A 27,977-nucleotide genomic window follows, 5' to 3' on the forward strand; every position below is an offset into this window, starting at 1 on the left:
TCATATTTTATAACGGGCACTCCTTTATTTCAAATCATTCCAGTGCACATGTAAAGCATCGGCTCCGGTTTGGAAACTTTTACGCGGGATGCGCATGTGGTTTCCGTCGCTGCTGTTGCTGCTGCGAGCTTGATGGTTGGCCAGCTGGGCCGGCCGGGCGTGAAGGGCACGGAGGGTGGGGGGGGGGAGGAGAACGAGAAATTACTGAATGAGATTTCTCGGTCTCTTCCAGGAGATTAAAGCGGTTAAAACCCCTTCATAAAAAAATGGAGAGGAGCAAGCCGGCCTGGAGGGGGCGGCGAGCGCCCGCTGCGAGCCACGTGCTCGCTCCCGTTCCAGCGCGACTCCCGCGCGTCCCTCCCCGCCCTCCACGCTTGGAGGCGCTTGAATGAGCTGCACGTGGCGCTGCCCCCATTCAAGACTTGCCTCCCTGCGGACGCCCTTAATCGGGGCGAGTAATCAAGCTCCACTTCCGGGACTTAAAACAAGAGATAATCCTGGGCCGAGCTGTCCCTGTCCGCTTTCACTGGAGATGAGGGAGCGGGGGGGGGGGAAGGGAGGGAAGAAGAAGAGGAGGAGGAGGTGCCGCCTGCCTGCCTGCCTGGGTCCCTCTCTCCGATTGTCAATGGCGAGCCCCCCTCCCCGCCCTACACCCCCCCCCCGGAGCGGCTGGGAGGGAGGGAAGAGATTGAGCAAGGGCAGCGCGGCGGCTCGGGCTCCCTCCTCCGCCGTAAGGCGCTTACCTCGTGGCAGATGTCGCCAGGCTCCCAGCCAGCTCGGATCCAGTCGGTGGGAGGCGAGCCGCGAGCCGCCAGACTCCGGGGAAGCCCCCTGTCCTCGGGAGTAGGGAAGCGCAGCGCAGCGCGCCCGGGTCTTTTTCCCGCCTTGCAAGGCCTGTTTGGCGCGCCGCGAGGGGAGCCTCCCTGCCTGCTCGCTGGCCCCAGGCGCCTCCCCCTGGGCTGGAGCCCGGCCAGGGCTAGTCCCGCAGCTGGGATCGAACGGGAGGCGTCGGGACGGAGCGGGTCTTGCGGGGCTTCCCCGCTCTGGACGGGAAGGAGCCAGAAGCAAAACCCAAACCCCTCGCCGATTCTGCTGCTTTTCCTCTTCCCGCCCCTCTCCTCCTGCTGCTCCTCCGCCCGCCTTTCCGTTTGGTTCGCTCGCCGCCTCCCGCGATCCCGATGGCGAAGATCCGGGTGTCTTACGAGTACACCGAAGCCGAGGACAAGAGCATCCGGCTGGGCTTGTTCCTCATCGCCACGGGCATCGTGTCTCTCTTCATCCTGGGCTTCTGCTGGCTCAACCCGGCCCTGCAGGACCTGCAGGGCAAAGCGGCCAACTGCACGGTGGTGTCGGTGCAGCAGGTCGGCGAGCTCTTCGAGTGCACTTTCACGTGCGGCGCCGACTGCAAGGGCACTGCGCTCTACCCCTGCCTCCAGATCTACGTCAACAACTCCGAGTCCGACGCCCGGGCGCTGCTGCACCAGGACGAGCACGAGCTGCTGGCCAACCCCAAGGTAAGCCCGGAGGAGGCGCAGCCCCGGAACCCTCCTCGGCAAGCGCTCCTCGCCAGCGGGAGCGCCCTCTGGGCATGTGCAGAGGGCAACCCGCTGAAATCTTGGGACCTCGGAGGAAAGGTTGGGGAGGGGGGCGAACAGGAGTGATTTGAACTGGGGCGCGTTGGGGGTTTGAGAAAGGAAGCCCCGTTACTCGCCTGCCCGATCCGCCAGGGGATCCGCAGAAAGATCCGCAGGCGGGATTGGTGCCCTCGTCCTGGAGTTGGGCGAGTGTAAGCAGGGGCAGCCTGTTGCGCCTCCGTGCGTCCCCAGGTGTCTCCACTGGACTCTGCGGGCAACGATCGACTCTCGGACCAAGAAAGAGGGTCAGGAGGCTCCGGGGATGTTCCGGGACTCGAGACAGCTGGCAACTCTTGCGGCTTCGTCAGTGCCAGAGGAGCTTGCCACGGATCTGTCCAACTGGCCGGGGACCCGAGTCCAGAGCCCCGTAGCCCAGAACATCCTGTCCGTTCCATAGAATGCAGGACCTCCTGCCCATTGGGCCGCCCACGCTCTAGAAGTCGCCCGCTCCAATAGGAAGCCGGGGCTCCGGTTCTTTTCAGAGTAGCCAGAGGCGCAGCGAGCGCAGCTTTGGAAAGTTTGCGCCGATGACATTTTGCGCTGGTGGGGATGTCTTTCCCCACTGCGCCTCCTCCCCCCTTTCCTGATTGGGATCTCTGCTGGAGCAGGTGGTATAACGGGGTTCCTGAGAGCGTGCAGAGCGCTTTTACTTACAGAACTGTTTTGCCTTCTCATTACACCTCACGGTAACGAAGGTTGCCCAATACTAGCATGTTATAGTGGTTAGAGTGCAAGAGAGGCTCTGCCTCAAATCCCTATTGTGTGGCAAAGCTCGCTGGGTGACCTTGGGACACCTGTTCTTTCTTACCGCATAGCCTCCCTCACAGGGTTGTTGTTGTGGGGATAAATGTCAAGGAGAGGGTATATTCGCCACCCTGAGCTCCTTAGGGTTTAAACCACAAGTGATGTTAAACACGTTCATTGGCATTGCTTGTATCTTTTTAAAACTGTAAATAGCTGTAGGGGTGGAGTGTGTGTGTGATCGGACCTGGGACACATGAGCCTGCAGGTTTGAATCCTCCTTGCAGCACCATGGTCCTGATGCAAATTGTCCCCCCACCTGGAGCTTCTATTTGCCACAGGAGGAATATTACTACTGCTACTTAAAACCTTGTGAAGTAAGGTGTTGGTGTTCCTATTTCACAGACTGGAAAACTGGGTGAAGTAAATTGTCCACTGTTCTCTTTGTATAGTGTGAATGTTCAAATTTCCCCCCATAAATCATTTCTGTTCTTGTTCTTTCACCTCTTCCTGGCAGTGGATGTGCCTGCTAAGGGTTTGGCATTAAAGTAGCCCTGGTTTTGGAGGGGAATCTGGGCAGAACCTGATTTAAAAGGAAAGGAGATTTCTAATTAATTTCAGGGAAGGAGCCAAAAATTGATTGATCGTTGCCTGAGGCACTGGAATCTATTAGAAGTAGTGGAGGCAACCGTGACAGGCTTGGGCCATGTCCACTGAGATACAGATATCTCACTTAAATGTATTTGTATCCCCGCCCCCCCGGCCCCAGTTGCAATAAAGGGATTAAGCTGAAAACAGAAAGTCCCCAGTTCAGATTTCATCTCTGCCCCGAGCTCCCTAGGTAGCCGTTGGGGAACCACTTCCCATCTGAAATATGAGAGATGTTTATACAGATTTGCCTTGCAGGGTTTGGCGTGTAGATCACCTGCTTTACTCTCCCCCCCCCCCCAATTTTTAAATCACACACTACACAGAGGTAAGCCAAGGTTTGGCTCTTAGTGTGTCGTTTGAAGCTGGGCTTGCAGTTAAACTCTCTCCTTACTAACCACAAGCTCTAGCCAAGAACAAATCTTAACTACAACCCCATGCCTGGATGACACGCTAAGCCCAACCTTGGCTTGGCTGGTGTGCTGCACTGAGTTAAAAGGACCAGGGAGGAGCAAAATGGGTGTGATCTCCTCACGGTTTGGCTTTGCTCTATGTGCAAACATGGGCAGCGTACATGAAGCACCTTGAGCACTTGAATATCCAAATATAGGGTGGTGCTACTATTGTATTTTTTTTTTGTTGCACTTTTATCCACTTGCAGTTCAAGTAGGTAGGTTCAGTTGGACTCTTTGAGTCACTGCATCCAGCTGCAAACTCCCAGATGCTTGAACGTATACCCAAAAGGCAGCTGCAACCTGTAACAGTGGCCTGACAAAGTTTCCTATATGTGGCATGTGTCCAAATTTCCATCTCACATTTTCTGGGGGTACACTTACAGTTGTTCTCATCAGGCCTGTAAACCCAGTGTGCGGGGGGGGGGGGTTAACATGAGTTTTATTTTAAAAAACCCACACAGCAATGAGGCTCTATTTTGTAAGAGACAAAGAACACCCTGCAATTTATGTGCGCTAATGAAATCCAGATAATGCCTTGAGATTCTTACTTGCACCATCTTTTTCATTAGTAGTGGCAATTTAAAAGTGTGACTGGTTTCTTTCTTTTCCTCGGGTGGCGAAAGCTCTCTGTCCATTATTCATTGTAAAAGTTGTAGATGGCAAATGAATTGCTCTTGCTTTTTAAAAAATTATGGTGGCTAAAGCAATAAAAAGGTGGGTGGCAGAATCATGGCTACTCCTGAGGCAACCTCTAAAATAAATGGATAGCTATCTCCTCCTGTATCCACCTGAAGCATCAGATTAAATGGGCTATTGGTTTTGAAGGTTCATGCTACAGTAAGCCCGTTAGATGGGCAGTGAAGGTGTGTCCACTTTCCTAATACGGCTGCTCTTATAAGCTAACTCTGGCTATTCGTCTTCACCTGTGATCTGATTTGCCTCTAATAATTCTCAAAATGCAGGATCAGGTCCACCGGTAGGTCTTGGAAACATCCAAGGTAGTTGCTGCGATTTTTAAGAGCAGTGAAGCAGAGGCAGTCACTACTAGGAAAATAAGGACAAGATAGTGCTATCTTTTCATTCCATGCATACAGCCTGACCAGACTGACAACTGAAACTTCCTATCAACCCTGGCATTGGGACAGTGTCCTCCACTGCACTTGGGGACAGCTGGCAAATTTAGGGTATGCAATGCAGGGCATGCTGCATGCACAGCACCTGTCCTGTAACAGCATACTCACTGGTTCCTGCTCACTGCCTGCTCAAACAATGGCTATAATGTAGCAATGGTAGCACCAGTATGCATCAGCTGAGTGGGCAATCTGAGCACATGTGCAATGTCCGCTGGAAGTGCGTGACCCCTTTCCTTGGTCAGGGGCCTTTCCCAAGAGTGTTATCTGTGATGCTTTGCGAGAAGGCGATTAGGCAAGATGGCTGGCCAACTGTTTTGTTCTGCTCCCCAGGAAGAGATCACTAAACAAGGCAGGTTGAGTTCTTTCAGCACCAAGGAGAGCTCTTAGTGAGCAACTTTCTCCATTGAAGGCTGGAGGTGAATTGAGACCCTTCTGAGTGTCTGCTGTCAATTCCACCTCTTCGGTGCTCTGCCCTTTTTGTTGAAGAACTGCAGTTCTTGAAAGGCCAGCCCTCTAACCCGAAGACTGATGCTTCTCCTTTGCTGCATGGGCTCTCACCTGGTGCACTTTCTGGGAGGCAGTCAGTTCCTTGGGCCCAGAGAAGTGCCTACGAGCGTCCTGGCTCTGCTTCTACAGTGCTGTGGGATCGGGTTCGGCAGGTGCCTGTCTGCCAGCCTCTTGTTCAGAGCTAGTAACCTGGTCCAGCTCCTCAACTGGTGGCACTATAGCTTCTGACTCAGTGGCTTGGTCACTGCTGGTCTCTAGGGTCATGACACCAACTCATGCCAGCAACAAGCAAACATTGCCACTGCCAAGTCACCAGCTTAGGAGGATAGAAAGGGCCAAGGATGCTCAAGAGAAATGGCTCCAGGGGCAGGAGCATGTTACTTGTCCCAGTATCTGCTGCCTGAGGTAGCTACCTCACTCTGCTTAAAGGTAGGACCAGATATGATGTAGAATAAGAAACATATTGTCCCTTGGGGTAGTTGAGCTGTAAATAAAAAAAACACGCACAAGAAATCCAAAGTCTTGACTGGATTTGTCATCATCCCTTTTGTTTTCTCTTGTTCTTTAGCTTTGACCTTGGTGCCTGCTTGCATCTACCATCATCCCCTCCCTTTCCTCTCCTCCTTCTTGCCCTCGTTTACTTACATCATTGCTGCGCTCCCTTGTGGCACAGACATATTTTAAGCAGGTTCAGAAAATGGAAAAAACACCTATTGTGCTTAGGAACATCAGAAGCTGCCTCATTCCAAGTCAAACCATTGTTCCATCTGACTTATTGTCTATACTGATGAGAGCGACCTGCCAGTGTTGGAGAATGAACAGGGAAAGGTGTGGTGTGAGAATCTAGTAGAAAGATGCTAGTCCTCTCGTGACGGCTTCATCTTATTGTTTGGGTGGCTCTGGAAGAGCCGCTTAGAATGGCTGTTGTCCTGCGACAACCATGTTTCACATGCATCCTCAAAGTGATACAAAGAAGGTGCCCCATTATCATTTAAAAAGATGCTGTGAAGTTTTGGGTGGGTTCTTTTGTCCCTTATATTTGGCTCAAATCTGAAAGTTCCTTATTTAAATGCTGGGAAGAGTGTATTGTGATTGATTGTGGTGTCTTACAGCACCAGGCTGTTCATAAGCGTGATGTTCTGAATGAAAAGAAACTGCTGAGCAGAATCAAGTTTGGATATAAATGGCTGTTAGGACTTTTGAGCATTAAAAGTCAAAAAAAAATTGCAGTGCAGGGCAGAGGAGGAAAGAGAAAACCAGTTGTTCAGTGGTGCAGCAAAGCTTAGCTGTGGTTACAGGGCTGGACCTACCATGAAGCAACATGAAGATGGGCAGAAGTTTCTAGAGAGACTGCCAACTCACTTATTTCCCCCAGTCGAGGTATCTGATTGGATACTTTGAGAAGCAGCTTGCTGAAGTAGACGGATCTTTAGTTTGACCCAGCACGGCTATTTTTATGTTGCTTGTATGTCACTTTTAAAAAGTGAGCTCCACTTTTAAAGCCGGGTTACCACTCTGCCTTTTTAACTTCAGGTGCAAATGGGTCTAAGATCAGCAGCAAGCTGGTAGACTAGGCCAAGCTGAGGGGTGCTGGCTGTCTTGAGGCTGAGGGCTGGGGAGTTGCTGAACATTGCTCAGCATGTGCTCTTGCCAACACACACCTGAGGGGAAGCCTAGTGAACTGAAATGGACAAAGAGATGAGAAGAAAGGGGAGAAAATGAATTCAATAAATAAACTGCAGAAATAAGAGAGAGAGTGAAAAACAGTGGTCATTAACTGGAACTGGAGGCATCTCCAAGTAGAACAGGAAGCACAATCGAGGCTTAGTTTCCTCAATATCTGTTGTTTCTATAGCTCCCTACTTTGATGCTTCAGACTTTATCTTCAAGACTCATGAAATGGGGTAAAGGGGACCTGCAACTAGTTGAGCTTCTCATTGCCCATGAGTTAGTGTTTCTTGTATCGGGAGAGGGTGACTTCAGAGCTAGGGGATTCTGAGAGAATAAACTGCTTGTAAAACTTTTGTCTACCGGTAAACTCTAGTTAACTACTCTGTGTCTAACTTTCCTCGCCTCACAGAGGCCTCCCATTTACCAGCAGGCTTTGAAGATGTATTTGTCTATTGGCAGAGCTCGGCCTCTCTTGTTTTTACAGCCTGGAACATTTCAGATCATCACACCTTAGAGGAGCATGTGTAAGTTTTCAGCCCATGGGCCACAACATGCCAAGGACCACATACAAGTGGTTAAGTGGGGCCGGGGGCAGAAGTTGGTGGAGCAATGCATGTAAATGTTACCTTTCTGCAGTAGGGTAGCTTCTACCCACACGCTCACCCACCCCTCTCTATCCTCTACCTAGGCAAGCAAAAGGCCTTATTTCAGGGTGTTCAGGGACACATTCCAGACCAGTGTTCGAAACTAGGCAGGCGCCAGGCTCATTTTGCTACTGGCACAGGTCCAATTGTGGCCGCATGGAGATTTCTGGGTGACAGGTTGATGACCACAGTTTAAAAAACCACTGCCTTAGTCCATAGCTAATACCACTTCCCCTGTGTGGATTTCTCCTTCTTGCATACTGGGACAAGTGAGTTGCTGTAAGAGCGAGCTACAGTCAAGCAATTTGGTTGAGATCACAGAATCATACAGCTGCAGCGTTGGAACTGATCCCAAGGGCCATCTAGTCCAACCCTCTGGCTAATAGACATTATGTTGTGGGGACCGTAACCTAGGTTTAAGGTGCCATTTGGCACCTTGCTTATCTGAGTTTCTTACGCTGTCAGATGGGTAAAAGCACTCAGAGTACAAAGCTGGAACAGTGAGGGATGGGGCCTGGGTTGGATTCTGATGACCAGATAGAGAGGCCTGGCAGGACATGTTCAGCCCCCAGGCCTGAAGTTTCCCACCATGTACAGTGGTACCTCAGGTTACATGCGCTTCAGGTTACAGACTCCGCAAACCCAGAAATATTACCTCGGGTTAAGAACTTTGCTTCAGGATGAGAACAGAAATTGTGCTCCGGCGGCGCAGTGGCAGCAGGAGGCCCCATTAGCTAAAGTGGTGCTTCAGGTTAAGAACAGTTTCAGGTTAAGAACGGACCTCCGGAACGAATTAAGTACTTAACCCGAGGTACCACTGTATGTATTTTCATCAGTCTGCCATGCTTCTGTAGAATTCTCATTCCATTGCTTGCTCGAGGATAGCTGATCTTCATTTTACATGTTCTTATTGTCTGGATTCTAGTAGAGCTGTTTTACTCCTCTGTGCGTTTCTCACTCTGTTCAGGTGCCTTGTACCCTTCAAAGCCGTTGCTGCTGTGTTTTTGTTTTGTTTGTTGCTAATGAGGGTGGAGGTAGAGAATAAGAAGCATCTTTCTTGGTTGAGGGGGGAAAACGAAGAAGGCACAATGTGGATGCAACAGAGGTTGCGTCCTTTGGTTGCATGGCAACCAAATTTTGCTTCTTTCCCAACTGGATGTGGAAGATGAAGAAGGCAAGTGGGAAACCAAAGGAGAGGGGGAAATGGAGCAGCAAGGCTGGAGGGGCAGAATTGGCAAGAGTGTAGTGTAGGGGAGGGTTTTTAGGTCAAACCACCTCCAAAAATGGAGGTATAAAATAGCCATCAGAGTTGGTAGTCATTATCATCCATGAACAAGCTTTCCCCCCAATTTCCCCCCTTAAGTTCTCAGTTCATGGGCACTCACTTGCAAAAGCATTGAGTCTCTAACAACAATACAAGATTTGGGAGGCAAGTGACCCATAGATATCCCGTCCAGTCCCCCCACCTCATTCTGCTTGGAATACAAAAACAAAAATGGACAAGCTATTATTTTAATTAATTGAACATTACTAAAATGTCTATTTGTGCTACAGTGAGAATTAATGCCTTTAAACAAAATTAGAGACACCATAATATTTACTTTGGAAATAGACACCATTTCTTGGTGGAAGGTGCCTTCTGAGCATTGCTATTAATTCAAATGTGCGTGCCTTTCTGGTTGCCTGCTGTTTAGAATGGATAAAGCACTAACTCTGATTGCTTTGTGAAGTATTAGGTTTTCAGGATGGCTTCTATGATAGCTCACGGTGACCCAGGAACAGAAAAGAAAGCAATTAAAGTAGATTTTTTCCAATTTACTTGCTTTACTACAGGTGAAAGGAGTCAATGTTGCCTAATCCCACTCTAGTTGCAGGCAGAAGACACACCCACCCTTTTTAAAGGAGGCTCAAATATGCACCACAATGTGCACATCACCATCCATATTAGCCATGCCTACATCTGTATATAAATCTCCTTTCCAGGATCAAGAAAAATGTACAACGGACACTCGGGTTGCGAACGTGATCCGTGCGGGATGCACGTTCGCAACCTGTGTCTGCGCATGCGCGGGTTGCGATTCAGTGCTTCTGTGCATGTGCAAAGCACAATTTAGCGCTTCTGCGCATGCGCAACCCGTTCCACATAACCCGTTCCGGTGCTTCCGGGTTTCGGCGGTCCATAACCCGAAAAAACGCAACCTGAAGTGGCTGTAACCCAAGGTATGACTGTATTCAGAATTTAAGGAGCAATTAAGTAAATGCTGCCTTATAATTAACAACTTGCCTGGTAGCCATTGGTGATCAGGAATCCCATGCAGGTGAGTGAGCAAGATGGAGGGAGCAAGATGGATCTTTCCACCCAGTCCACTTGGTTTCTAGGCTAGCCGTGAGGAAGGAAAGTCCCTTTCTTCATGACAAGCATGGAAACTGGACCGGTTGGTGGAAGTGGAACGGATTGCTCTGTTTCTCCTCTGCAAGTCTACTTGCTAGAAGACTACTTGGTTTGCATTTCCATGCTGGCTGCAGCAGAGGGAGGCTTTGCCCCCCCCCCGCCCCAAGCTAGTAACTTTTGTGGGCTTATTTACAAGGCTGAGTAACTTGTTACCATTGATGGGATCCAGAAGGCTGCATGTGGCATTGCCCTCCTTTGCCCATGTCAACATCCTTCTTAACAATCCTCCTTAAATTGTGGCGTGCAGAACTCCAGGTGGGATATCAGAACAGAAAAGGTTTGTTTCCTCCATTGCCACTTGCCTTATCCCTTCTCTGTTAGCCTCCAGTATCCCCACTCAGCACAAATGGGAAGCCTACAGGTTCCTGGTGGGCAGTAGATGAATTATTTGACATGGGTTGCTCATATTCTCCTTTTGGGCTATTGAAGACATGTGACATAGTATTTTACTTATTTACAAAATAAAAATAAATAAATACATTTGCTTACCTGTCTTCCTTTTTGTGCATTGAACTTGAGCCACAACTCGCCAGGCTTTGTCTCAGAATCTGCTTTCGTTGCTAGGGCTAATGTACATACAGATAAAAGGTAAAGGACTCTTGGATAGTTGAGTCCAGTCAAAGGCGACTCTGAGGTTGCGGCGCTCATCTCGCTTTCAGGCCGAGGGAGCCGGCGTTTGTCTACAGACAGCTTTCCGGCTCATGTGACCAGCATGACTAAACCACTTCTGGTGCAATGAAACACCGTGACAGAAACCAAAGCGCACAGAAACACTGTTGACCTTCCTGCCGCAGCGGTACCTATTTACTTGCACTGGCGTGCTTTCGAACTGCTAGGTTGGTAGGAACTGGGACAGAGCAACGGGAGTTCACTCTGTCGCAGGGATTCAAACCGCTGACCTTCTGATTGGCAAGCCCAAGAGGCTCAGTGGTTTAGACCAGAGCGCCACCCACATCTCGCCATAATGTACATATATCGGTCCTTGTATAGAGAGTGTTTCCTTCACTACTGGTCCCATCGCACCTGAGGTTGTGGATATGGACTTTGAGGTCTGAGTATATCTGCAGCGTTGTTTTTTTTAGAAATAAGTGCTACCTAAAACAGCTCCGAAAAGGATTCAGAACAGAATAGGCTAACCTGTGAGGACACAAGAGACCCTTCTCATCGACTGCTTATTCATGTTGTGCTCTAGGGGGACTCGTTGGGAGTATACTGCCAAATTTGGGAGTGCGCGACTTTGAACATCTTCCCCAGACCTGAAATGGCAATTTTATTAGTGTGCTGTCTTTCAGGCTCTTCCGGTCTGTTCTATGGCCGCAGTAGCTTTTAATTAACTCACAGGGGTGTTGTGAGGGTTACTTATTGTTTGTACCGAAACTCCTGAAGAGTTGCTTTTTGGTGCTTAATCATCAAGCAACAAAATGTTAAGCTAAAGGAAGAAATTGAGAATAACTATGCAACCAAGATTAAAACTTTACTGAAGTTATTTATGTGTGTGTCTATTAGCTATGAGAGGCAAGAGGAATTTGGAGTGGAGTTGCGGGGAGAAAGAGAGAGAAGCAGGAGTTCAAAGAAGGAACACGGTAAAATATTGTATAATTGAGGGATATAAAAGGTGGTTGATCACCTGGAAAGTGAAAGCTAGGGACCTTCTTGTCATCCTGGTTTATGAACCCATTTCAACTTTGTTTGTCCCTAGACACAGCTGCATGCTTTTCTGCCGGAGATATTCCAATTTTCCCAATTTCTTTTTCATTCCATTTCGTTTTTTAACTGTCTCACGCCTTTCTCTATTATTGTACCCAAGGCAGTTTATAACCCATAGAAATGTCAAAATATACAACCCCAAAATACATTGCCATTCCATAACAATTCAGAATACGATCGGAAAGGAACAATTAAGGAAATTCAAGGATTTGTTTTGTTTATAATATTACAAAATGATTGTCAACAAAATATCAGCGAATGATAAATAAAACAAAATCACCCCAAAGATTACAATAAATGGTAATTTAAATTAAAAGCAGCCGTGACAATATCAGCAGAAATATAACATACACAGACTGACCTTGTCTGTTTTGTTAGCTGAGTGAGGCATTGGGAAGCTCCAAGACCTTCAGTATTAGTTGTAAAATATATATATATCAAAAAAACTGGCCGACCACTAGAGAGGACCTGTCTCTGTTGTGTTTTGTGTGCTGTGCTTTAAAGGGTAAAGGTAAAGGGACCCCTGACCATTAGGTCCAGTTGTGGCAGACTCTGGGGTTGCGGCGCTCATCTCGCTTTATCGGCCGAGGGAGCCGGCGTACAGCTTCCGGGTCATGTGGCCAGCATGACTAAGCCGCTTCTGGTGAACCAGAGCAGCACACGGAAACGCCGTTTACCTTCCCGCCAGAGCAGTACCTATTTATCTACTTGCACTTTGACGTGCTTTTGAACCGCTAAGTTGGCAGGAGCTGGGACTGAACAACGGGAGCTCTCCCTGTTGCGGGGATTCGAACCGCCGACCTTCTGATTGGCAAGTCCTAGGCTCTGTGGTTTAACCCACAGCCCACCTGCGCCCCGTGGTGTGCTTTAGCTAGTTCCAAATCTAATGAAAGGAGTACTGAGCAGGGTTGCCTCTCTCAGTAAATCAAGACGACTCTTGATCTCAATGTTGTGGGTTCAAGCCCCACGTTGAACAAAAGATTGCTGCATTGCAGGTGGTTGGACTAGATGACCCTCATGGTCCCTTCCAGTTCTGTGATTCTGACATCTTTCATTGCTGTTGTTACTTTTACTGCAGCTGTCCTATGATTACACACTCACTTCTATACTTAGGGCTGCTCTGGCGTTTCCAGCTGATGAAAACATTGCTGGGTATTAGGGGTTTAAGTCCCTAGCTGCATGGAACAGTTCAAGTATTTTTGTTTTTTTAACAATCCTGAAAACCTTTTGAACCATTGTCCTTTTGATGATCTGTAGAGTTTCATTCTTTTATGCTGCAGGTGTTTAAGCACCTTGAGATAACCTAATTTTTATCTGCTTAGCAATCCCGTTTTGATGTTGCACATCAAAACGAAGGAATGCAAGGTTCCGAATTATACTAATAAGGACATATGTCAGTGTTGAAAGTTGTAAGAGACAGCCTAAGGGCAGAGGAATCCACTGTCTCTTTAAGAACATTGTTCATAGTTAAGTAAGAAATATATAAAAGACACCCAGTCACAACTGGGGCCCACGATTCCCATTTAACATGAGCCCCCTTGGGTTAAGGCCCAGATATAGGGCAGGTGTGGGGGAACTTTGGCCCTCCAGATGTTGCTGGCCAATGGCTATGGTTGCTAGGGTTGAGGGCAGTTGTTAGTTCAGCAACATCAGAAAGGCCAGGTCTTCCCATACCAGTGTCAGTAGTTGTGTCAGTTGATCCTGAAATGTACAGAATAGTATCAAAGAGGCTCAGAAATGGACTGCAATAATTTTGTGTGTTGCTACAGGAAGGGTGGTTGTGAATAGCCAAGAGTAAGTATGTCGTATGTATGAACTTGAAAATATCTTTTTAGCATGGACTACTGGATGTTTCTAATACGCTTGTAGAAATGTTTGCCCTTTTGGTTTGCGGTGTTTTTAATTAATTGGATGAGACTAAGTACATAATAGAGGGTATATTTGTTTAGGTAAGTAAATTCTTCGGGCATAATTTTAACTAAACAAACGCTGGAAGAATTGCATAGAGGAGATACATTTTGATTATTTTACGGATCCCTAAAAAAACCACCCAGCCATATCCAAAAGTCCTCATACGTTGCATAATCAATCTCTTTTGAACTGGGTAGTAACATATGTGGGGTGGTATGCCAACAGAGACGTTAAAAGAACGGTTTAGTGGGATAACAATAGTGAGTTCCTACGGGTATTTTTCAAAACTTTAAAAGCATAAAAGGTATCAGGATGAATCCATGTAAATCATGCATTTCCTGAACAAGAGTGTATACCAGCTAGTGGCTGCAAGAATCAAACCATATTGATTTGCAACTAAAAAGACCAATCTTTGGTCGGTTCAGTCCCCCCACTCCACACCTTTTGTATTAGGGTTGAGGTGATTTGGTAAACACTATTTCTTTGGATTTCAAAAAAAGCTTTTGACATAGTTGTGGCGTTTGCCCTCCTAGGGCTGTGACATCATACTGGGTTCATAAGGAAAGGGTTAACTAATTGTAAAATGACTAACCAATAGGAACCCAAGGGGAGGAGTTAGAGTTGTTAAGAAGTCAGTCTGGAGTTAGAGAAGGAGAGGATAAGTCTGTGGGTTGGGATAGTCTGATGTGAGAGAGTGAGAGAATCTGTTAAGAGGAGTCAGTCAAACAGTTGAGATAATCAGTCAGAAGGTATTAGGAAGGTATAGGCCGGTAAAGAAACTAAAGTTAAGAAACTGACAAGAATATTATCTGAGAAACCATAAACTTGTTAATACTTATAAAATAAACTTGTTTATTTGGTTCAATTTTAACAACTGTCTGGACTCAGTGTGTACCTGAGAGTAACAGGTTGGTGGCAGCAGGAAAGCGAGCACAGTGGTGGCACAGGGATCAATAGATCATTAAACGTCCAGAGACCCTGTGTGATCGCCACAAAAGTGTCTTGCCAAGTCCCTCACCAATGACTTCTGAGGTCATGCTCACCCCAGATAATGTATGTCAAGTTAAACAGTGCCAGTTCTAATACAGATCCTTGGGGATCTCAGTGCTTACTTCTCTCTGTTGTGAAAACGTGACAGTTCAATGCACTTCCTGTCGTTTAACCACTTGTCTGCAAGAGATCTATTTAAATCATTTATATCCTTCTTCTAGTAAAATAAAATCCAGGATGGCTTATAAAAGTGAACAATCAGGATAAGGTGCACACTTTTGTTTTGCAATGATGTGATTCTGCTCAATCAGTGCTTCTGCCGTATATCTGATATGCCAATTTTGGGCCAGCTTGAGTAGATCTCTCCATTAAAACAAAAATCCAAATCCTGTTGATGTCTTCCAGGGAATTGTTGCAGAACTTGTGTCCTCCAACGTCTACAATTACCAATTACACATAATCAACACACCTCGGCTGGTTTGAGGGTCAGGGCAAAGTGGCTAAGAAAGTTCTGGCTAAGGCAGTTATGGATTCTCGTGAGAATTCATCAGAGGAACCCATGGAAAAATTGATGAAATCTAGATTAGAATACAAGATTCGCCTATCCTGGCTAGCTTATTTACCACTATAAACAACCACCCTCTGGATGGAAAAAGCGTATCACTTTCCCGATATATAAGGAAGGTGATCATTCCTATCAGCTAGCTAGCTTGTTAGGCATACATGCACATTATTTGATCATTCACCACTTCATTTGTCATCGTTTGACACTTGACGACTTGCCTCTGATGGAGCAGGCACCATTGAAAAGTGTTTCCTTTGAGGCTGACACTGGGATTGGGTGATACGAAAGCTCAATCCGTGCTCTTAGATCTGTGGCAACACATTTGCACACGGAAGTCAAGTGATGTACATGCATCTGTGAATCTGCATCGTGTTTCCCTGGACATGCCTTTGATGATGTATTCTATGTTGTGCAACCAGATGCGTTGTAATTATTCAAAAAAAAACCTACCGTACAATGAATAAGTTAATTGTTGGTGCATCCCCCCACCCATGTTAAAAGATGACTCTTCTGCCCCCCTCCTGTTTTACTTCTCAGTAGGGTTATCTGCCATCTGCTAAACCAATAGCTATGGGGAGGGGCAGAATGTGTACTTTCGTCTCATGAGTACTTCCTACACAATAAAACCAAATTAGCTGCCATTTGAAATCTTCCCCAAACACTTCTTGGAGCTGTAAAAATATTTTTTTCCAGTTTCTATAGTATCACAGTCTGATTTAGATTCATAATACCCAGTAAGTCTATTCCTGCACTAGCAAGTGCCACAAATGCGAAGGAAACAAAACTCTCTCCCCCAAGAGTGTGACTGCTGGATCCATAACAGTTGTCATCTTGGAGGAAATCAGAATACCTTGATACAGCCCTCAACTTGTTTTGGTTCTTAAAGGATTAGGCCAGGTAAGGTGGAGTAAAGCCTAAAATATAACTGTATCTATCTGTAGTTATAACTATATATATATTCTGTTGGCTTAAAACAGCCTCAGCCCATCTGCTTTGTGGATCTTGTTTTGAAGAGAAATTAATTAAATTACATCATTGTGGCCTTCCTCTGGTTCCTTAAGTAGCAGTCTATATTTTTAATCCATCCCGAAGACTGACAGCTTAAGAGACTTGGGACAAGAGTAACTGTGTTTGAACCTTATGCCTTTCTTGCCACTGATTTCATTAACAAAGACCCAGTTCAGAATTTGTCTGTCTGTCTGTCTCTGGCAAGCTGCAGGTTGCTTGTTAGAGCCCAGGGGTGAGAGAAGGATGTGCGTGAGGGACAAGGGCCATAGATCATCATCATCATCAGAGCTTGTGATCTGCATGAAGGAGATTGCAAGTTCAATTGACACCACCTGCAACTAATAAGTATATTTGGTTTCTAGCTGGGAAAGGCATCTGTCTGAGGCCATGGAATGTCAAACAAGACATGGTAGGCTAGATGGATTTGGTCTAAGGGTCTTCAAGTGAACTTGAGTGCCTGCGGTGGGAATCTGTGCCCATGTTGATGAATAATCAATCCTTTGAAACACTTTGTTGGTACTCTATGTATAAAGATGGAGAGCACCAAGCAGTAGGCCTGGAGAACAGGTGGAGTTCTAACCAGCTGCCTGCTTGGAAAAGAGTATGACATTGAGATTGGTTTATAATGTTTGTGCTCAGAAACTTCAGTCTCACTCTCCCTGGGATCCACCTCTACGGGGACAGATCTCTGAATTCTGTTTTTGAAGTGTAGCCTGTGCTACCCATAATTCACTTAGTTATTATTTCTGGTGCTCTGGAAGAGGCAGCAGCAGCAGCCAAGATATCCTTAATATTTATGGTTAGCAATGAACTAAACACCATCCTCATGATAAACCGAGCTGGGTGGGAGCTTTAATCTCCTTGCACTTCACTGCACCTTAATCTTCTTTGCTTGCCTCTGAATCGAGTAATACCTCCATGCCTGTTGTGTGCCAGTGGCTGACTTCATCACATTGCTCACTAAATTATAACACTGCATAAGGATTTTGTACACGCATATATCTGTATTTTCTTTTATTTCCAGTTTCAAAGTCATAGATTTTGATTAGAGATAAAACAGCAAGTAATCCTCTGTTTTTTAAACGTGCAGAGTGACAGATTTATTCTGTTATGCATGCATTCCTTTTATGTAACTTGTCTAAAATTAGAGGTTAGACCCACCCACTTTGAGTTAGACCATTGAGCATTCAGTTTTGTTGTTGTTTAGTCATTTAGCTGTGTCCGACTCTTCGTGACCCCATGGACCAGAGCACGCCAGGCACCTCTGTCCTCCACTACCTCCCGCAGTTTGGTCAAACTCATGCTGGTAACCTCGAAAACACTATCCAACCATCTCGTCCTCTGTCGCCCCCTTCTCCTTGTGCCCTCCATCTTTCCCAACATCAGTGTCTTCTGAGCATTCAGTAACAATTGTTAAACAGCAACAGTATTCAGTTAAACCTCCTGCTTGTCTTTTTGCCCAGTCCTGAAACATATGCTTTCGTTTTAATTATAAAAACTGTTGAGGGATGTCCAAAGAGAATTGAAGTCTTTACTTGTTGCAAGCGAAAATGATGCCATCTTAATGTCATTTATTTCAACAGTGTTCGTATATCCCTCCCTGCAAAAGAGAAAACCAGAAGAACACTGAAAATGTAAAGCTCTGGCAGGTTTACTGGGAAGATGAAGTTGGCTCTCAGCCTTTCACGTGCTACTTTAATCAACACCTCAGGTGAGTATCTTGGCTCATCTGCTGTCAGGGTCCAGGGTTGGATCTAGACGCATCAAAGAAGCGTTTCAGTTAAATGCGTTGCAAACTTTGTATGAGAAATCGGGTGGGCGAAAACGGAACTCCACAGCGCCATCTGGTGTCACAAGTGTTAGAATGCATAAACAACGCATATAAAGCATTTTTTCTTTGCCCATGTAGCGGAGTCCCAGCAGGGCTCTGGCAAGTTTGGGGTTGGGTGCCACACGCGAGGCACGAGCCAAGGCGAAGGGAATCAGGGTCTGAGCAGTCAGAGACGGAGATCGGGGCTTAGGACCTGCCGGAAGCGGGGGAAGAGGAAGAATGCATACGCGCTGTTTTTGCATTCAGGTGAGGGACAGGCTGGTCAAATACCCTAGAACCAGGAGGGGCTTGAAGACGGAAGCACAGCAGCGACTTCTATGCAGCAGAAGTCTCAGCTTGTGTGCACAAACCCGTCAGATGGGGGTATATAAGCCTGGGGAGGCATGGTCCCAATGTTGCTTCAACTGCTCTGCCAGGCAAGGCACACACCTGGAAAAGTTAATGCCAGCTGTGTCAACTCCAGAAGTCTGTGTATCTGGTGCACCTGAGGAGCTGCTGCAAGTATGTTCTCCCCCCCGCCCCCCCAATTTAACTATCAGCCATTTGCTTTCTTCAGCTGGGTTGCGCAAGATACCTGCTAGTTTATATACATCTCAACAGTGCTCGGGTCTGACTGGAAAAGAAATTCCAGGGTTCAAGCTAAGATATAACTGTACAGTGGTACCTCAGGTTACAGACGCTTCAGGTTACAGACTCTGCTAACCCAGAAATAGAACCTTGGGTTAAGAACTTTGCTTTAGGATGCGAACAGAAATCGCATGGCCGTGGCGCGAGGCCCCATTAGCTAAAGTGGTATCTCAGGTTAAGAACAGTTTCAGGTTAAGAATGGACCTCCAGAACAAATTAAGTTCTTAACCTGAGGTACCACTGTATAGCAAATTTGACACCCTGTTTGGGCATTCAATTTACTTGTGTGTAAGGACCGGAAGCTGTACGCCGGCTCCCTCAGCCAATAAAGCGAGATGAGCACCGCAACCCCAGAGTCGGCCATGACTGGACCTAATGGTCAGGGGTCCCTTTACCTTTAAGGAACAGGAGCATGTTGTTTTCACCCAGGGTGAATCTACATGCAAGGAAAAAACCCCCTGTTATTTATAACCAAAGTCTGAAAAATTAAATCGTTATAACAAAAGTTTTTTTAAAAACTTGTGTAAAAATGCTCTAGAAAGGTTTTGTGGTCTCTGGTGCCATGCTTGTCTCTGGTGTTGTATGTTTATAATGCATTCATTCAAATAGCTGGTTTGTTTGTTTGTTTTACTAATGTAGCTGAGTTCCCTGTTTATAGACTTCTGTAAGTCTGAGGCCAGAGATCTGATGTGGCAGCTTCTTCTGCTCATGGAGTTCCTCCGGCGGTTTAGAAAACCCTGGAAAAATCAGGTTCTTCACAAGTCGAGAGGCAGCTCCCCTCTTCCAACCTCTCATACTCAAGGAGGGCTGTAAATGGTGCGAAATGTGATGTGCTAAAGGGGGTGGGGCTTAGCAACAAGTCTCTGCTGCCTTTTGTGTATTCTCTGACACAGGGGTAAACTGAATGCCCAAATAGGGCCACAGTCTTGCTGGTCACTAATTAATAAACATTTGAAGTTAGAATTATTATTATTATTTTGTAGTACAGGCCCTACTATTCAGCTAAAAATTTACAAGCTGGCTTCCAGTATTTTATTTTATTTTTAATTCCTACTTTATTTAAGGTAGTTATAGAACACTTAATTCCAATAGTTTCTAAGCAGTGAACATAAAAATTGTAGAAAGCGTACGCTTTTCAATTGTAAAAGCAGAAATCTTCCTTAAAATGCCTGCTGAAAAAGAAAGATCTTTGACAGGCACTTGAGGTTCAACAGGAAGGGGGACCCATCTAATCATAGCCTGGAGGGAGCTCATGGTATCCATTGCTTCTGGTGGAGATGATGATGATGATGATGAATGTCATTCTAAGAAGGCTTCCTGTAGTCTTTCCTGTCCAGCACAATCCAACAACTGGCATGGCTGCGCAATGTCAGTCCCGGACCTAAGGATGCATGCAACTCCTGATTGTCGCCTACAAAGCATTCCCAGGAAATGGTTTTTTTTAGGGATTGTTATCTAATGTGGCACCGGTTGAGTTCTGCTGGTGCAATGGGACTTCTTCTCCTCTCATGTGCCCCCTAGACACTGTTCTGGAGGGTTCCCCCAACCCTCCAGAGGTGATTTTGAGAGCATGTGAGGGGACTGGAGGCCCAGGAGAGGAACAATAAGCTTCCTGGTGTGCACAGAAGTCTGTTGCACCAGAGGAGATGCAGTGTTGGGTATGGTCCAAACACTATCCTGAGTAAAATGGGTTCTATATATGTAGACTGCAATAAGAAAAGGGAATCTTATGCATGCTGCATAAGAAAAAAAAGTCCCTCCTATTTCATCTTGACCCAAAACAAACTGAGATTGTGATATTCCGCAATTGGTGCTTTAATTTGCTTGGGATTTTTTGTCTGTTGGATCTCCTCCAAGTTGGATCCCTCCTTTGGGATATAAACAGATAAATATTACAAATTGCATTTTGTGTGGGAGAAGGGCTTTTTGTCCATTTGAATAGCAGCCCATTTTCTGTAGGCTGGATTTGATGGGCTGGCTTTGCAGCTATTCATCCCATCACTAAAAGACAGCCTACATGCAGTCTTCCTGTCCTACGCTCCTTTGCAACATTACATGGTGACCTTGAGGGCTGCTCTTTGTTAATATTGGAGCTGTCTTCCTCTCCTTCTATTTCTAACTTGGCATTCCCTAGTTAGGAAGCAAGTTAGGTAACCAGTCCAATGAGGCTGAAGTGAGACAGAGGGTTAAAGCTGGTCTCTTTTATATCTCATGAACAGCACCTTGAATTGGCCTGGAAACCAGTGCAGACACTGAAGAACAGCAGTAACTAGCGTAAATTGAATTGAATTTCTTTGGCAGCAGAAGCTTCCAAACCTTCATCAAGCAGCCCCATGCCCACTTCATTACAGTAGTATATTGCCACAATTACATAAATAAATAGGAGCTGAATTTTGAGCATGACTTGAAAAGTTGGGAGTCAGTTTATCAGCAGTTGGTGGAAAGTTATTCTGCTTAGTAACTACAGTCATATCCATTCGGTTCAACAGCAACAGAAGCCTGTAAACCAGAACTTAATTGGGAAGGCTAAACACCCTTTGTTGTTGTTTAGTCGTTCAGTCGTGTCCGAGTCTTTGTGACCCCATGGACCAGAGGACGCCAGGCACTCCTGTCTTCCACTGCCTCCCGCAGTTTGGTCAGACTCATGTTGGTAGCTTCAAGAACACCAACCATCTCCTCCTCTGGCGTCCCCTTCTCCTTGTGCCATCAATCTTTCCCAGCATCAGGGTCTTTTCCAGGGAGTCTTCTCTTCTCATGAGGTGGCCAAAGTATTGGAGCCTCAGCTTCAGGATCTGCCCTTCCAGTGAGCACTCAGGGCTGATTTCCTTCAGAATGGATAGGTTTGATCTTCTTGCAGTCCTTCATGGATCACTGCCTTGTCGTGGCGAAGGGGCTTGAATAACTCAGAGAAGCTATGAGCTATGCCGTGCAGAGCCACCCAAGATGGACAGGTCATAGTGGAGACTTTTGACTAAACGTGATCCACCTGGAGCAGGAACTGGCAAGCCACTCCAGTATCCCTGCCAAGAAAACTCCATGGACAAAACACCCTTGAAAACCATCATTCCTAGGTCAGAAGAACTGCTGGACACCATGATTTCTGCCTTTGTAATTTAGCTTCAGTTTCATTCTGTTTCCGTTTCAATACCCAGTACAGCACACTGCTTCTTTGGCAGTGTTTATCAGTCCACTTCCCCAAGAGGGTGGCAAAAAATGAGCATCAAGAGCCCTTTCAGATGTTGCTCATCTCTAAAGACCAGGAGCAGAGAGGGGAACAATGCTGAAAGAGAATGCCAACAATAAGCAGCACCTGTTAGGTTGTGCTGACTCACTGCACCAGCCTTAATTACTTTCACCATCAGCAAAGCTGTAATTGATTGCATGGCACTCCAGGTTTGTTTTCTCTTGAAATGTTTGTATTTTATTTTAATGAACTTAAATTTTATTGGCAAACGCATTGGCAAAGCTCGGGCGTTTTAGCATTTTGCCTCCAGCCATGTTTCCCTTTAGTGATCATGCTGGAGCTTGTAAAAAGAAGGGAGAAGGAAGTTCATCACTAAAAATGCATTAGCAGCAGCCCAGTGGACACCCCTACAAAGCCATTCGGTGTAACTGATGTCCTTTCTTGCTAGAGACAGAAATGGGGTTTGGAAGGTTTGACTTGTAGGCAGGGCCAGGCTAGGCATGCAGTTTAACAGATGGAAAACAACATTGCAAAGATTGATGGGGGAAAGCCTCCTTTATCGTTGTGTTTTCTATTTTGTTGAGAGCTGAGGACTCTCAGCCTGAGGGCCAAATAATAATAATAAATAATAATAATAATAATAATAATAATAATAATAATAATAATAATAATATAATTCCCCAGCCCCTCTGGGCGGCTTTCAACAAAAGATTAAAAATACTAAAAACTTCCCTAAACAGGGCTGCCTTCAGATGTCTTCTAAACGTCAGATAGTTGTTTATTTCTTTGTCATCTGCTGGAAGGGCGTTCCACAGGGTGGGCGCCACTTCCGAGAAGGCCCTCTGCCTGGTTCCCTGTCACCTCACTTCTCGCAGTGAGGGAACCGCCAGAAGGCCCTTGGAGCTGGACCTCAGTGTCCGGGTTGAACGATGGGGGTGGAGATGCTCCTTCAGGTATACTCGGCCAAGGCTGTTTAGGGCTTTAAAGGTCAGCACCAACACTTTGAATTGTGCTTGGAAATGTACTGGGAGCCAATGTAGGTATTTCAAGACCGGTGTTATGTGATCTTGGCGGCCACTCCTAGTCACCAGTCTAGCTGAGCATTCCCTCCTGAGGGCCATCTGCCACTCGTGGGTGGGGCCAGAGGCAAAAGTGGGCAGAGCAGTGAATGTTAATTTCACCTCTGTACCTTTCTACAGACATCCATTCCTCTCCATCATTCTTCCAGCCAAGCCAGAGTCATGGGCAGAGTTAAAGGATACATTTCAGCTAGGCAAAAACACCCAAGGAGGGCATGAAGGAGGGCCAGAGGTGGGGTGTGACAAGGTATGGGTGAAAAATCCTGATGGCCAGAGGCCTGGAGGGTTACATTCACCCCCAGTCCTGATGCTCCCCACCCCTGAGTTAGACTTTATAATGTAGAGTACAGATAGAGAATTTGTAGTCCTCCAAATTTTGCTGAACTCCAGCACCCATCATCTGTGACCATTGGGCAGGGCTGATGGACTCCAGCAACGCCTGTCAGGTTGTCACAGGCTCTCTCACACACACACCCCTGCCTTGATGTGGGGTTTATAAAGCCATTTAACTTGTCCCTGGTGACCTGGCTACTAGCAATTTTTTTACCTTTTTATGGGGAGGGAGGGATTCCCAAAATTTCACTAATAAGGAAATCTGTTTACAGAGTGCTGCAAGGCAGATATTTAAACCAGTAATGTTACATCACTGTTTTAAACTTTACACGTAACATCCTGCACGTGCGAAACCCGTGTTAGATGTCCCAGCTTGTACTCTCAGCTTTACCATCATTGATAATGTCAGATTGCACAGCAAAATACAATTTTTGGACCACTGTCAAAAGCCACAGGTTCACAAGCTTTGAGAGATGATGCCTCCTGGAGCACTAGGACAACTGTGTGGGCTAGCTTGAGACCACAAGAATTAATGCGCTGGATCAAACCCAAGACCTGCCCAGGCCACATCCGCACCATACATTTAAAGCACTGTGACACTACTTTATGCAATCATGGCTTCTCCTAAAGAATTAGTTTAGTTTATTAAGGGGGCTGAGAGCTGCTAGGAGATCCCTATTCCTGGGGCTTTTTTTCAGCCGGAACTCACCGGATCTCAGTTCCGGCAGCACCTCTTAGGTGGGTGCCATTGCCATCTTAGAGAAGAAGGAAGGTGTTCATGGTGAGTTCCGGCACCTTTTTCTCTAGAAAAAGAGCACTGCCTATTCCCCTCACAGAACTACAGTTCCCAGAGTGGCTTAATAGTCATGAACTCTGAAGTCTTGTAGCTCTGTGAGGAGAACAGGGACCACACTGGAGAGCCAGTGTGGTGTAGTGGTTAAGAGCAGTGGACTCATAATCTGGTGAACTGGGTTCGCTTCCCCACTCCTCCACATGCAGCTGCTGGGTGACCTTGGGCCAGTCACACTTCTTTGAAGTCTCTCAGCCCCACTCACCTCATAGAGTGTTTGTTGTGGGGGAGGAAGGGAGAGGAGAATGTTAGCCGCTTTGAGACTCCTTCGGGTAGTGATAAAGCGGGATATCAAATCCAAACTCCTCCTCCTCCTCTTCTTCTTCTTCTTCTTCTTCTTCTTCTTCTTCTTCTTCTTCTTCTTCTTCTTCTTCTCTCAGGCCCCTTAATAAACTACAGCTCCCTTAATTCTTTGGGAGAAGCTGTGAATATTCAAAGCTGGTATCATAGCACTTTAAAAGTATGGTGTGGATGCGGCCGCAGTGCAGCCACCTGTTCCTAACCGTTGTGGACCAGATACCTATGGGAAGCCCATAAGCAAGACATGAGGAAAGAGTGCTCTCCTCAGCAACTCCTCAGCAATGGGTGTTAGAGGCAAACAGCTTCTGAGGCTGAAGGTAGTTCAAACACAGACATCATGCCTAGTAGCCATTAGTAGACTTAACCACCACAAATTCATCTAATCCTCTTTAAATGCCACCTGAATTGTTGACCATAGCTACATCTTGGAGCAAATTTCATCGTCTTAACCATGTGCTGTGTGAATAAGTACTTCACTTTGTCCTGAATCTTCCAAGTCAGCTTTCTTAGATGACCCCAGCTTCTATTTTACAAGAGATGGAGGAGTCTCTCCATGCCACACATGGCTCTGTATACCTCTCTGATCCCACACTCACCTTTTTCCCTAAACCCAAACAGCCCAAATTGCTGTAACTTTGCTGTAATTGGCTGGGAACCAGTGTGGGTCTCCCTGTACTCCCTACTAAGCATCTCAGTTGAAGAGTGAGATTATGTTTGCTCAAGGAAAGTTGTTTGCCAGGTGTTGACTCTGCCTATCTCCCTCCCACCCCCTTTTTAATACTGCAAGCAGTTAGCATGGCAGTTTGGGGGCTGTGCATATATCCTCACCTATTGTGCTGAAATAAGTTTATTGTTTATTTTCCATTGTGACTTGGCAGCTGTACCCTTTATCCTGTGCCAGGAGAAAGTGCTATACACAAATATTTGATTAGGGTTCAGTAAATGAAAGCATGTAATAGACTGATGACTATCTGAGGATCACTAGTTTGCACCCTGGGGGTCATCCATCTTGGAATAATTACTTGCTGGAGGAGGACTTACTGTTACGAGACTGTTCTGCTTTAGAGCATCTGTTAGGCTTTGCTTTGTCCTCGTAGTTTGATCTCTCTTCTTTGGAGTGGCAACCAAATCCAGATTGAAACCGGGACCCCATGCTGAAAAGATCATGCTGTGCAAGACAATCTGTCTTTGAATGCATTTCATTTATGTAACAGAATTAAGGAAGTGAGTGGAGTCTTACAGGGGTGGGGCAGGCTAAAAGAAGAGGGCCAGTGAGCTGCAATCAACAGAGATCTGCAAAGCTGCATGAGGATGTTGATGACTGGGAAAGGCACTCTGGCCCAGAATTCTAGGAGTGCAAGACTGCCCATGAGGTTCCTCTCAGAGAAGTTTCTCCATTCACAGGAAACAGACCCATTGCCTGAATGGTCCAGGTGTTCATGGAACGGTTGCTTTCAGGGAAGTGAATGGATAAACCTTTACAGGTGTGGGTGCTTCACCTGCGCATCAGAGCACCCACACTCCCAAGAAATTATGTGCTAATGTTGTTGTTGTTTAGTCGTTTAGTCGTGTCTGACTAAATGGACCCCATGGACCAGAGCACACCAGGCACTCCTGTCTTCCCCTGCCTCCCGCAGTTTGGTCAAACTCATGCTGGTAGCTTCGAGAACACTATCTTACATTCCAGATTCCTATGCAATATTTTTCTTTACAGCATTGGACTTTCCTTTTGCTTCCAGGCATATCCGCAACTGAGCGACCTTTCGGCTTTAGCCCAGCCGCTTCATCAGCTCTGAATCTACTTGTACTTGTCCTCCGCTCTTCCCCAGTAGCATGTTGGACACCTTCCGACCTGAGGGGCTCATCTTCGAGTGTCATAACTTTTATATGCCTGTTGTCTTTGTCCATGGAGTTTTCTTGGCAGGGATACTGGAGTGGCTTGCCGGTTCCTCCTCCAGGTGGATCACGTTTGGTCAAAACTCTCCACTATGACCTGTTCATCTTGGGTGCCCTGCATGGCATAGTTCATAGCTTCTCTGAGTTATTCAAGCCCCTTTGCCACGGCAAGGCAGTGATCCATGAAGGGGATGTGCTAATGTAGATATCTGCAAATGTAGTATATGTCATATAAACCGATTGGTGATGCCGTCTAAATATTACCCCATGGGAGCTCCAACTCACCTGCTTCATTGCATTTATGGGAAAGAGACAAAATACACTGTGTTTTGGGGGACTGGCAGTGCCCCTGGAAGGCTAGTGGGCTCAGTCTGCTGGAGGCTTGCAAAACGTTCTGTCTGGAAGCTCTCTAAGTGTTCACAGGGACACAAGTCAGATTCTGTTGTGTTCTTTTCCAAAGCACTTTTTTACAACCTAGGGATACAAATCAATAATGTGCCCTACCCTAGGGAAACCCATTAACCATCACTATTGGCTGGGCATGAAGAGCTGGCCTCCCTGTGGGTTTGTGTTGCCACCTTTGGTTCACTCAGCAAGCTGGTTGCGAGTCTTTTTTCAATCTCCCAGTCATTTGAGGCGGAGGCTTAGACACATAAATCAACTCAGATGGCATAATCCAAGATTTGAGATAATAATTGTTGTCCATGTATCCTGTATCTCACAGTTTTTTCCACTTGCATAGTTAACTATTATTGGCTTAATTTAAAGATGTTTGAATATATTTTTGAAAAATATTTTTGTATATCCCAACACCTATGCACTTATTGAAAAAGTTATGCAGTCTGAAGTTGTTGTGTAATGTTTCTCTTGAGTCATTTTCAAATGTGGAAAACTCTAGAATTTCTCTTTCCAGTTAATATTTGCCATGCACCATGGTGGTAATTTTTAGAACTTATTGTAGTTCCTCTTCTTTTTATTGTTTGACTTTTATTTACAGGGTGGAATCCCGCTGATTGGATCGTTCTGCGGGTTGAAGCACTGGAGATAATGTTTACCAATTTCCACTGCAGGCCTCACCCCTTTAAAAATCTACTCTGGATGTCTTGGTTTTTCTGCCCTGCTTTCCTCGCTTCCTTCCCCCTGTAATTCTGCCTTTCCTATTGCAGACCGGACGACGTACTGTTACGACGCACACACGACGAGTCGGTTCTTTTGCACTGCTTCCTTTGGCCGGTGGTGACGTTCCTGGTTGGGGTCCTCATTGTGGTCCTCACCATATGTGCAAAGAGCTTGGCTGTCAAAGCAGAAGCGATAAAGAAAAGGAAGCACTCCTAAGTGGTTCACTTTCCTTGGACGAAAGCGGAGGGGATTTTGTAGGAGGAGTGCCAAATGCAATTGACAGGCACTCCCGTGGCGCTTCCCAGCGATGCCCGTTCCCAGTGTATTGCCAGCTGTTGGTCTTGCTGATGCCTGAAGATTACTCTTAGGTTGACCACGCTGTGAATTGTTAGCTAGCTGCTTCTGCCACTAAAGAAAGCAAAATGTGTCTATTCCAAAAAAAATGATCCTAAGCTGCACCAAACTGGCTGTACTGCATTTTATGAAATCTGAACGATGGCTCTTCACTCCAGGTCTTTTGATGGACTGAAGGACAGTTTCTTGGGGGGAGGATCCCCCAAAGTGTGGTTGACTTCATCTTAGCAAAATGATCTTTCTTACCATTATTATTTAGTATTGAATATTTATTATTTCCTTTCTCATAGACTGTATTTCTGAAATATTAAAAAGTGGTTGGTTTTTATTAGTCTGTG

General features: G+C 46.2%; 1 protein-coding gene across 1 annotated transcript; it reads left to right on the forward strand.

Annotated features, from left to right (window-relative positions):
* Positions 1-563: 563 nt before the first annotated feature.
* KCNMB4 (potassium calcium-activated channel subfamily M regulatory beta subunit 4) lies at positions 564-27,967 on the forward strand. The gene is made up of 3 exons (XM_053405957.1): positions 564-1,514; positions 17,650-17,777; positions 27,333-27,967. The coding sequence occupies exons 1-3, from the start codon at positions 1,179-1,181 to the stop codon at positions 27,499-27,501; spliced, it is 633 nt and encodes a 210-aa protein (XP_053261932.1). The 5' UTR covers positions 564-1,178; the 3' UTR covers positions 27,502-27,967.
* Positions 27,968-27,977: the final 10 nt, after the last annotated feature.

This window comes from Podarcis raffonei, chromosome 10 (assembly GCF_027172205.1).
Source record: "Podarcis raffonei isolate rPodRaf1 chromosome 10, rPodRaf1.pri, whole genome shotgun sequence".
Classification (NCBI taxonomy): domain Eukaryota; kingdom Metazoa; phylum Chordata; class Lepidosauria; order Squamata; family Lacertidae; genus Podarcis; species Podarcis raffonei.

Bases quoted from the DNA above. Each gene is read 5' to 3' on its own strand.
- KCNMB4 (XM_053405957.1), top strand. From the start codon at position 1,179: ATGGCGAAGATCCGGGTGTCTTACGAGTACACCGAAGCCGAGGACAAG. The intron at 1,515-17,649 runs GTAAGCCCGGAG...TTATTTCAACAG, and splicing joins AGCTGCTGGCCAACCCCAAG to TGTTCGTATATCCCTCCCTG. The intron at 17,778-27,332 runs GTGAGTATCTTG...TTCCTATTGCAG, and splicing joins TACTTTAATCAACACCTCAG to ACCGGACGACGTACTGTTAC.